Raw genomic sequence first — 12,181 nt, forward strand, 5'->3', positions numbered from 1 at the left:
ATCCTGTCTAGTCCTATTAGAATTTCATAGGTTCTATGAGATTCCCTCTTCATTCTTCTGAACTCCAGTGAATACAATCGTAACCGACTCAATCTCTCCTCATACGTCAGTCGTGCCACCCCAGGAATCAGTCTGGTAAACTTTCTCAGCACTCCCTCTAGAGCAAGACCACCCTTCCTCAGATAGGAGACCAAAACTGCACACAATATTGACCTCACCAAGATCCTGTATAATTGCATTGAGACACCCCTGCTTTTGAACTTGAATCCTTTCCCTATGAAGGCCAACATACCATTTGCCTTTTTTACTGCCTGCATGCTTACCTTCAGTGGCAGGTGTAATAGGACACTACGGTCTTGTTGCACATTCTCCTCTCCTAATTTAAGGCCAGATAGTAATCTGACTTCCTGTTTTTGCTACCGAAGTGGATAACCTCACATTTATTCAAATTGTATTGCATCTGCCATTCATTTGCCCACTCACTCAATTTGTCTAAATCACACTGAAGGATCTTTGCATCCTCCTCACAGCTCACCTTCCCACCCAGTTTTGTGTCATTTGCAAATTTGGAGATATTACACATTTAGATAGAGGATTGCTTAGTTAACAGGAACCAGAAAATAGGGATAATGGGTCATTTTTGGGTTGGCAATGTGGCCAAGTGGCCAACGGCCTAAGAAACTAGGTCCAACATAAAATTGAACATTTTAAATTAATCCACAGCTAAACAGCTTCTGCAAGCAAAAAGCCTAATAGAACTCAAACAGGCCAAGCTTTCCATAGGTCAAAAGCCCACAGGGACCAGCCCAGATCTGTCTTGCATATTGAACAGATGGGCTCGATCTTAACCCATCAAGAGGTACTCAGCCAGAACAATAGAAAAAGACTTTGGATACAATCATACCAGCTCGCTGTGCTAGTCGATTGGCGTGTTGAGCCGGGAAGATCGCAGACGGGGATACAAGAGAGGCGCAAATCAGTTTGCTATCCTCCTGCCCCTGTTTTGCCAGCAAGGCCTATTTACATAAAACTAATCAGAAGTAAAAGAGCTTACCTGCTTCCGCACGGCATCTTCCAGCCTCCCGGATTTTACCCCTCGCTGGCGTGATGACACACCGGCCAGAATTACTGCTGGTCTCCACCAGTGGGGATCAGGCCCCATGGCCATGCCAGGAGGATTGAAGGTCATTGAAGGCTCCTGGTGGTTGGGGGCATGGCCAGGCAATGCCCGTCAGGCAGTGCCAGCTTGGCAGTGCCTGTTGGGCAGTGTGCCAGGTGCAATGCCAAGGAGGTGGGGTCTGTGTGGGGGTGGGGTTATGATAAGAGGGTATGCACAGGGGTGTTTATGCAAGGGATGGCTATACAAGGAGGCAGAGCTCTGCAAGGGGGGCAAAGCAGAGGGATGGTCCAGGGGTAGCATGCTGGGGGTTGTGTTTGGCACGGGGACATGCAGTGGGGGGGGGCGTAGGAGGGTCCACCAGGGGACTCACTGGGATGGTCCTGATGCTGTCAACCCATATTGGTGTGGGGGGGCGGGGAAAGAACACGCCACTGATGATGGGCGACTGTCCGATGTCTGTGAGGGTGGGGGGGAGAGTGTTGCAGGAGGTCAAATCGGGGCACCCTGTGCAATGGCGTCCCAATCAGACTTCAGCTGGTTTCACTGGCTTATTTAGGCTCCATCCCCCTCCCCACTGCACAGGTCTTCCAGCTATCAAAAAACTAACAAGTGACAAGAAGATTGCAGAACTGGTGTGGCACACCCCCATTTTCAGACTTTTATAACACTTAGAATTTTTTGGGAAGATCGCCCCCATTATGTTTGAGCATTCCTCAGTTTCAGTCAGACTCCCTGGAACCATATCTTGAAAAAGGATATGCGCACCTAAGAAATGGACACCTAGGATGACCTGGCCTAGCCTCATTGGGCGCTGTGACCCCCACCCTGTGACTCCATTGGCTGAAAGCCAGAGAACATTCCAGAAGGGCTCAGAGGGGGATAAAAACAAACATCTGAAGACGACCCACCGCGAAGACTCGACCGGTCTGCTGCAACCTGCAACCCATGGCAACAGAAGAGGATGTGCAAGATCCACCTTCGTACCAAGAAGACTCTGAGTTCATCCATCGATGCGAGCTCAGTGAATTGAATCCGACAGCCTGGTCAAGTTTATTAGAGCGGGTAGTATTTGTGTTCTTCTGGTAGTCAGCCTAGTTTGAGGAAAAGTTAACTTATTGTGTAAGAGTTGTTCCTGTAACTTGCAAGTGTTTTAATAAAACTAAGTGTGAAACGCAGCCCTCTGTTTGTCTCATAAAGTAGGAGTACCTGGGCAGGTATGTTTTTGAGTAATAAAATGGTCGAAGTGTCTGTATAGAATATTTCACAGGCAACAGCAAGTTGTAACTAATGGAATGCCACAGGGATCAATGCCGGGGTCTCAACTGTTTACAACTTATATTAATGACTTGGATGAAGGGACTGAAAGTATGGTAGCTACATTTGCTGATGACACCAAGATGACCAGGAGAAGAAGTTGAAAGGAAATAAGAAGTCTGCAAAGGGTTATAGATAGGTTAAGTGAATTGGCAAAAAATTGGCAGATGGAATGTAATGTGGGAAAATGTGAACTTGTCCATTTCAGGAAGAACAGAAAAGCAGCATATTATTTAAATGAAGATTGTGGAACTTTGCAATACAGAGGGGTCTGACTGAATTGGTTCATGAATCTCAAAGTTAGCATGCAGGTACAGTAAGCGATTAGGAAGGCAAATGGAAAGTAGGTCTTTATTGCAAGGGGAATGGAATGTAAAAGTAGGGAAGTTTTGCAACAGTTGTACAAGGCCTTGGTGAGACCACTTCTGGAGTAGTGTACAATTTTAGATCTAAATGCCTTAAAAGCAGTTCAGATAAGGTTCATTTGAGTCATACGTGGGATGAAGGGCTGAGTGGATTCAATAGGGTGAATACAGGAAGGATGTTTCCTCTTGTGGAGATTAGAACTGGGGGACACAATCTAAAAATAAGAGATTGCCTTTTAAGATGGAGATGAGGTGAATTTGTTTTCTCTCAGGAGGAGAGTGGGTCATTGAAATTATTCAAGGCTGAGCTGGGTAGACATTTGATAGACAAGGGAGTTGAGGGTTATGGGGACCAGACAGAAAAGGGGAGTTGAGACCACAACCAGTTCAGCTGTGATCTTATTAAATGGTGCAGCAGGCTCAAATGACCTATCCTTGGTCGTTAGGCTTAGATTCTGAAGAGATGAAGGCAAGTTTGCAGATTTCAAAGATGCCTTGTGAGGAGGAAAGCAGGTTATGTTATGGAAATGGAAGTACGTGTTGTGATGAAGAGGATATAGAGTTGAAAATTCAGCTCAGGTGTTTGGCAGGCTACTGGAATTTTGACTGCTTTAACCTGAGGCACTAGCGAAAGAGGGGAATGGAGTCATCAAAGATAGCAAACTTTGTGGTGGTGGTTGAAGATGCTCTTTCTGATGTTTAACAGGAATATATTCAGACTCATCAAAAATCAAGATTTTAAATAAGCACTTTGACAACAAAGAAGCAGTTTGGGGGGGGGGGAATGAAGGAAATTGTGGAGAGGCAGAGCTGGATGTCATCAGAGAGCAAATTGCTAACAATGCCACTTTGCAACAGAATGTAAATTAAAGAAAGGAACGGGTAAAATAGATTTTTGTGGGATTCAACAGGTCAAGCTGCAAGAGACAGAAGGTTTAAGGTGCACTGCCTATGCTCATATGGTTAGCTGTGGAGATCAGTCCAAATGCTGGATGATGGTGGGGATGCTGCAACAGGATAACATGGTTCAGTGTTGAACACTGCTGAAGAGTTGTGGAGGGACAATGCATAATGGTCACAAATCACAAAGAAAATCATTTGTGACTGGTTCGGGCTGTTCGATGCTGTCAAAAAAGCTAGAAAACCATACTGGAACGACGTGAAGAGGAAGTTTCCAAAGAGATAGGATAAAATTGGGAGACAGAGCTGGATGCTTGTTGTTGCAGTGAAATCTGTGTAAATGGACACACTCAAAGAATGAGTACACCAGTCCTTTTACAACTTAAAACAAAGGCCGCCACCCTTTGCAAAGCTGCTATATCCGGAACTTTCAGAGTTGAGTTCCCAGTCACTTCTATTTGCAGCTTGCTTCCCTTCCGTAACCAAATTCTCACATCAAGATATGCCAGTCAGTGCAAGGTGAGAGTTTTGGTGTAATTGAGAGCTCCTTATCCTGCATACATTATGCCAAAGAAATAGCTGGATCTCTGGGATTGAATGTTTCCATAGCTCTATCCCAGGAACAGAGGGTTTTCCATTCAACTATTTTTTTTTTACAGTTCATACAATAACCATTTTGAAAATAAGATCACCTGCAAAAAAAATAGCAGATGCCTATGGTGTCTGTAATCAACAGGCTTTACTGCATTGTATTCCTTAAGATCAATGTGATACTCAGTTCATTAGTTGAGGAACACAGGAACAGTCATTTTACTCCCCTTCTCCATGCAACGAAAGCACGGTTGATCTGTGAACTAACTCTACACACCCACCTTTGCCCATAACCCTTAATACCTTTGGTTAATGAAATTCTGTTAATCTCAGACTCTAAAATTAATAACTGAACTAGTATCAACTGCTGTTTGCAGGAGAGTCCCAAACATTTGTAATGTTCCTTGCTGTTGACAAATTAAATACAGAATTAATTAAACTGATCCTATTAGAGGCTTTGTGCACTAAGCTTTGGCAGTCCAGAGGCAATAATTATAACAAAATACCAAGTTTTTAAAAAGCTACAGTTTATTTTTAAAAGGCATTTGGCACTATATACTTTTGCTCTGAATACAGCTGACCATCTTTAAACCATATTTTCTTTTTTTAAGAACCATATACAAAGTCTGAGGCAGCCAAAGTATGAATACAACAAAGAGAAAATAAATCCAGTTTTTTTTTTTAAAAGCTTTTTTTTTACAGTTCCATCAGCTTCAAACAAAAAATGATTTTGCCCCACCTTCAAAAATGGGAGGCATTAAAATAGATGTGATCTGTATCATAAGTCACATTGTGATGCATCACAACAAAAAACTAGTAAAAATTACAATCAGGTTTGGTCTATGTACAAATCATACAGTTTAAAAAAAGTCTTAAAATAATTTCCTGCTCCCTCTTCCCAAGTGATTAAGGATCAGTAACTGTGTATCATGGTGTGGATTTCTTTTTAAGTCACTTCTTTTGTTGAATGTAATTCATCCTTATTCTTCCTTGTTGCATGATTGGAAAATGCTGGTTACTGTGGATTGTAGGACCTGTCAAAATAGCAATATTTACAGGTTTTACAGATACACCAATTTCAGAGCTACATTATGAGAATGCAAACATTGTATTCGCGTTTCCAGCAAGTTGAAAAATTCAAACTTCAATTGGAACGGTATGTTTAAAAAAAAAACTTTGCTTAAGTGTGAATGGGACAGCAGGTCAATTGTTGCAGACGCAGGCAAGTTGCTTTGCATAAGTGAAAGAAGTTTTCTGGAACTCACCATTATTTGGATGGGAAATTCAGTTTGCTGGTTGTAAAGTTAGGTACCATCTTCACCTACTGGGCTGTATGGTTCAGTTATATGCTGCTTTTGCCAAATGAACTAGCAAAACCTAGTTCATTCAATCTATAAAATACTACAGATTTCGTGGGATTTGATCCTCCCATGCCCTGTCCTCTTGCTTCTGCTTGGTGTTGATCGTGTTTTTATTAAGCTTCCACATCACAATTTATCAGTATATTTTCAGTATTCTGCACTATATCACAGAAAGGCTGGATCAATTGGATGAGAGAAAGAGAACAGAACCAATGCATTTAAGGATTATCGTCCATTTAGTTGTAGGTACAATTTCTACAATTCATAAAATCCTGGATCACAGAATTGATGCTTGTGATTTAACACAAAAAGTTCTTGGCTTCCCATGGTCTATTTGAGTGGAATGTACATGAAGTCCATTAAATGTAGGGTATACTTTCTGTTCTCAAAACCATTTACAACAAGGGGATACATATAAAGTGAGAAGTAATACTCCTATATTTACCTGCCATATCACTCTGCAATAGTTAAACCTGATCAGAATGGCTTGCTGTTATTGGTACCTTGAGAATAGTAGGATTTGTTCTGCTGAGGATAGTTCGTATTTCCCTGCTGAATGAAGTTCTGAGGCATTCTGTAAGGCCACGGTGCTTGAAAATGAGGAAGAGGATGATGCTCCCAAGGTATGGGTGGAGGATTTAGTTTTGCAAATTGTCCCTGAAACCTTTGATCTATGTTTCCATGGAGGAAAAAAAGGCAAATGTTTGTTGTAAGACATGATTGCTTAAAATTAAGAAGCCTATAAAGTGCATTCTTTTGTCCCATTTGCAAACTGGGTGGCATGTAACTCTTCCATAGTATTATTTTCCTCTATAATAACATATTTAACCTTGTAGCAGGGTAGCTTGTTAACATGTTTTGTTGCAAGATGTACTTACTTTACATCACCAACATAATTAAAAGCAACATTCTGTCAGAAGTACGAGCAAAATATTAATACAATACTAGACATTCGAGAAAATACAGCGCAGAGGGTTTAATGAGAATTTATTTCTATCAGTAACAATGAACTAAAAAGTGCTATCATTGATGATTAACTTCAAAATAAATATAAATATAAGTTATTTAAGATGAAAAAAAGAGGGGAATGAGAAGAGGCAAATTATAGGCTAAATTAACCTCCAAAAATAGCATAGAATCCTTTATCAGTTTTTTTATGTTTCTGTTGGTGCTAATTTTGGAGAATTAAAAATAATCATCACAATGTGTTTTACTGTTAGGATCCCTTGGGCATAAAGTATTCAAAAAGCAAAACACAAAGATCGTGAAATTGGTCTCTATCTTTTTCACTGGTTTATTTTTTATGACATAAATATTGATGGTGACAAACTATAGGTTCTTGTGTGTAATTTATACTTTTATAATCTGAGTTGCAAAATATTTCCAAAATATTCAATTATACAGGAAGTACTTTGCTGCTTTTCTTGCTCTCTACTGTTTCCGTATAAGACGAAATCACAACTTCTCCTGAAAGCATGATTAATTCATTTGCTTCCTTTCTCTTTTAATCTTGCCGATTCTACAGGTGCCAGTAAGCTGACAGTGGCCATCCTTTACACGTCAGGTAGACAGCATCAACAAGATATTGAATCAATCCTATCTTCACCTGACATCTGGCGCGGAAAGGGCAAAGGGCCAGCCAGCTTCTGAGTGCAACTGTAGCACCTAACAATTTTCCCGACCAAAAATTAGCCAATTCAGTACAGGTTGGACATCTTCTGGAGTTTATCACAAACTGTATCTTTAAGCTCATTTATTATTTTATTTGATAATCTTTCCGCTCATTATCATTTACCATCTGGTCATAAAGGGAATGTGTTTCTGCTCGATAACATCTGACAAAAAATATAAGCACATGTACTAAAAATTGTTGCAAGTAAGAACTATAAAATTACATTTAAGTATGTCCATTACAGTGCATATTAGAAGAATAATAGCTACATATTAATATAATGAGAAAAAGAAATATACCTGAAGCTCCCAGAGTGCCATTTCCCACTAGTGTGCTGCGAGTCATGTGATTGTGCCACGGTCCATCGTGAGGAGTGTTGGAGATACCCATAGGCCTGGCAGCAGGCTGAGCAAAGATGATACTAGGATCATTGAGATTCATACTGTTGGGATTAGCCGTGTTGCTGCTAGACCGCATTGGAAAAGTAATGTTGGGATGGTTACCAGATGCAGAGTGAAGGACTGCAGGCCAAGAGTTAGTGGGCATTTGCACCTGGTGCTGTGGTTGGTGTGACTGTAGTAAACCCAGGGTGTGCAAATTGGAATACTGACCTGGGTGAGGCTGAGGATATGGAAATAAGGGCAACTGAACCTGATGGGTTGGCTGGGCAAGTGTCTGTGCAAGCTTATTTTGAGAAGCAGTTTGTTGGGTCTGTGGATGGGAAACAGAAGTTGTTTGAGATGAATTTGGTGTTAATTGCTGATGTGCAGTTTGAGGAGAATAAGGAGGCGTCTGATGTGGTTCTGACTGAAAATTAGAAACAAAAAAGCAATGAGACAGACTATTGCTGCAAGTTAATGGATTTCCAATTTCTAGCATTCCTTCACTAAACCATGCTTTAAGAGGGGAGGAAATAACTTACAAAATATTGTATGGGGGAAGGGTGGGGAAAGTGATAATAGTGCTAAAAAGAGTTATCTGATATACCATTTTCAAATACAAATATGTTACTATTACTGTTTAGCTGTAAGTACAGAGATTTCTACATATCTGTGATATTAATTACCATATAACATTGATAATCTCAGCTCAGTTACAACCAGGGCTTTGTCCAGGGTGTCAAGCACTGAAAAATGTTTTTCAGAGAAAAGCTGCAAATGGCAATTTCTACGTAGAGTTTTCAAAGCTGGAGAAAGCCCTGTGCAACTGCAGTACTTTATGAAAGAACCGGAAACAAATAACTCACACATTCGGAGGGTTGTCTGGAACGTTGTGGGAAATCCTGTTGATGCCCTGAATGTGATGCTGATGGCTGGGAAGTTGCAATAGTCTGTATATTTGTGATATTTCGAGTAACCTGAGGAACTTTAGGACAAAAAATAAAACCTTTGTCGGATACCAAACACGACAGTTAGAAATTATTATTCAACAATAAATGATATTGTTACTACTGAATTCTTGAGGCTTTAATTACTTGATGCTTTTCTTTTCTAATTGCTCCTTCATTTTCTGCTTAAGTCTTGCCTTCCTACACCATCTTGTCTGAACTACACAACCTTCCTTAAGAAAAAAGAATGTGTCTGAACCATGCACTAATACATCAGCAATAAGGAGTGATATTAACACTGTTCAGGACAACTGGGTCTTCAGATTTCTCTTTTTCACTGCTGGGGATATGCCTGGCTTGTTGCCAGTCCATATGCTGTCACATTGAGATCGGGGACTTGCCATGCAGGGAACAGCAATTCAATTAATGCTCCACCACTCCATTGCACAAAAATCTCACGCTCTAAAATAGTACATCAAGCTGCTCCAGGATATTTTAATATATGTAGTGTATGTAACCATCACTTCTCCATGCACAGTTACCATCCCCTTTAAATATGGATATTAATTTCTAGTATTATTGACAAAGGATTAATTGAACTGTAATCTGTTTATCCCCTGAAGATTTAGTGGGAAAATGCATCACTGCCAAGTTACATATAAGCCAGGAAGTTCAATTCTTGCATTATAAAAGTATGAATGGAATTACTTAGCTGGAAAATAGAGTGGCTAATGATGTCAAAGACTACAGTGAAAGATCAAGGAGAAACAAGGTTTGCTTATTAATTGTTAACAGTGACCAAGGCAGTCTCTGTAACATGGGCTAGTTAAAAGCAGGATTGAAGAGATTCAAACAGGAAGCGACAGGAGAAACTGCACCAAGTTGGATGACGATAACATATTTGAGAACTTCTGGGTATGGAACGTGTTACAATCATGAGGTTTACAAGATTTTTATCACTTGGAACTCTGTCTTTAATTTCAGGTAAAACAGAGAGAAGTCTACCTGGATCTGGGAGAAAGGGAGATCTTTATGGCTTGCCGTGTAGGAATGCAGGTGGAAACCTCCGCTCAGATTGAAACAACTAAAATTATGTGGAGTTAAAACAAGATTGGAAGAGTCACCTAGCTTGGGCTAAGGGAGAGTTTCCTTAAAAAGAAAATCTCATGGTGCAAGACAGTTCTAGAATTGCAATTTACTAGGCTGTGAAAAGAAGAGAATAGGAATTAACTCTCAGGATTGATTCTGTGAAAATTGAATGTCTATGCAAAGGACAGTGTAAAGTATACCTGTGAAGTGTGTTGTTTCAGTTGGACTAAAAATAAGAAAGGTAGGGGTGGTATTCCCTTCTGCAGTTTGAAGTACAAGTTGCCTACAAAAATAGTGTTTACTCAGAGGTGCTTTAGTCATTTGTTATAGTAAAGGTTTTGAAACGTGACATCTTGCAATGTCATCTTGACGTTCCATTCTTTCCGCTATTAACTGGATGTTCAAATTTCTTTTTAAAAGTTATCAGTCTCTTTGGGGATTGTAACATGGGTTGTTAGAGATGTTATAGAATCATAGAAACCCTACAGTGCAGAAGGAGGCCATTCGGCCCATCGAGTCTGCACCGACCACAATCCCACCCAGGCCCTACCCCCACATATTTACCCGCTAATCCCTCTAACCTACACATTTTAGGATTCTAAGGGACAATTTTTTTTTAACCTGGCCAATCAACCTAACCCGTACATCTTTGGACTGTGGGAGGAAACCGGAGCACCCGGAGGAAACCCACGCAGACACGGGGAGAACGTGCAAACTCCACACAGACAGTGACCCGAGCCGGGAATCGAACTCGGGACCCTGGAGCTGTGAAGCAGCAGTGCTAACCACTGTGCTACCGTGCCGCCCATCGTTGGAGAACACAGAGGGATCCAGAATAAGCTTTTTAAAGAGGGGGTGATGCTAGCTATTTTGGTGATGCCAAAAAAATCATCATGGTGACATCCTTGGGATAAGGACCGATAAAGAGACCAGCAAATCTTGTGCAATACAATTCCAGAATTTCATAAACTCCTCAGCCTCATTAATGACCCTCACGTTTAATAAACTATTATTTCAGTCATGCTTTGGGCCACATCCCCTAACACTTCCCCATTGCTTGATGCCTATCTTCTATGAAGTAACTTGAGGTTCTACTACTTTATGGCACTATATATATATATATATATATACTATGATTTTTAAAGAATTCCATAGAAGTGAGAAAGCATCCTAGAAGGACTCATTCTTCAATTTTCTGTCCCTCTTGGAAAAGAACAATTATTTCATCTTCCTTGGTAATACTATCAAGATTGGACATTCAAACAGGAGAATTATAGGGACAAACTTACTTAATTCTTCTTTGCATCAATGCACAGCTTCACTGAAAAACTGTATCACAAAATACATTTTCTTGAAGATTTTGTGGGAATAGAAACGGATGTTTCTTAGCATGAACAAAAATGGCACAAGGTAAAATACAGATACTTCTCTTTTCTCCAAACAATTAGTTTATTTACCAGACACAGCGCTGTTCCTTGGTCGGGTTGTTCTGTATTCTGGACAGTCTCTTCTCATATGACCAGTGTCACCACAGATAAAGCACCGTTTTTCTCTTAGTTCTTTTTCTTCCTCCTTTGAATCCTTCTCTTCATCTTTCTCATTTTCTTTCTTCTTCATTCTTAACACAATATATATCTAGTCAATATTGCAATCCTTTAAGTTAAAAATGATAGCAAGGATAAATTTAGGGTTACCACCCATCCCAGTTTTAACTGATGTTATGAACAGGTTTTGAAAACTTTAAATATCAAAAGAGCACCTAAAAGGGACGATCATCCAGGTTTCTGGCATTTTCTCATCCAGTATTGCAGTGTTTATAATAAAATATCAAAACTAATTGATGCAAACTATTTAATGACTGAAAATCAGAATTAAGTTCTTATCATCATCAGGGAAGATGAGTGGGGGAAGGATGAGTGGGGGAAGGAAGAAAGGGAAGATAGGGAAGAAAATGGAGAGCAAGAAAAGAAACATAATAACATTTTTGTGAGAAAGCGCTAAGCATGCTGCTGGTCCTGTGCAGCCCTGACTACAGTCTGTTTTCCAAGATGGCAAAATTGGGAACCCAAAGTGCATTGAAAAGGGCATTTCTTAGATCAAATAATCCTGTTGAAAACTTTTTCAATAATTCAAAGTGTCAATTTGTCTCAGTGGTAGAAATCTCACGCGAGTCAAAAAGTGTGGGTTCAAATTCCAGGGTTAGAGCACATAATCCAGTCTGACCCTTCACTGCTGTACTGAGGGAACATGACATATCAGAGTGGCTATGTTTTGGTGAAATGTTAAATTTTGTCTGGCATTAAGAATCCTATAGTAGTACCAGAAGTGCAGCAATGTCCGGGCCAACCTTGCTCTTAGGTCTTCCCTCAGCTTCTTTCTGCTTGCTATCTTCATTGATCTCATTTTTTGTTTGCGTGATCTTGTTTCTATGCACTTCAAAAC

General features: G+C 40.2%; 1 protein-coding gene across 6 annotated transcripts in view; it reads right to left on the bottom strand.

The window, feature by feature from the left end:
• Window positions 1-4,796: 4,796 nt before the first annotated feature.
• Window positions 4,797-12,181, bottom strand: part of tut4 (terminal uridylyl transferase 4) — a 78,291-nt gene continuing 70,906 nt past the window's right edge. For 3 of the 6 annotated variants that reach the window (XM_078218580.1, XM_078218577.1, XM_078218579.1), the window contains 5 exons: window positions 11,197-11,357; window positions 8,570-8,688; window positions 7,623-8,130; window positions 6,155-6,322; window positions 4,797-5,324 (listed from right to left, as the gene is read on the bottom strand). In XM_078218580.1, the coding sequence (XP_078074706.1) occupies window positions 5,242-5,324; window positions 6,155-6,322; window positions 7,623-8,130; window positions 8,570-8,688; window positions 11,197-11,357 (1,039 nt within the window). In that variant the 3' untranslated portion in view covers window positions 4,797-5,241. Of the gene's footprint in view, window positions 5,325-5,555; window positions 6,323-7,622; window positions 8,131-8,569; window positions 8,689-11,196; window positions 11,358-12,181 lie in introns of all 6 variants that reach the window. The other 3 variants (XR_013498541.1, XM_078218578.1, XR_013498540.1) reach the window with 3 other exon arrangements.

The sequence above is a fragment of the Mustelus asterias genome, chromosome 8 (assembly GCF_964213995.1).
Source record: "Mustelus asterias chromosome 8, sMusAst1.hap1.1, whole genome shotgun sequence".
Classification (NCBI taxonomy): Eukaryota; Metazoa; Chordata; class Chondrichthyes; order Carcharhiniformes; family Triakidae; genus Mustelus; species Mustelus asterias.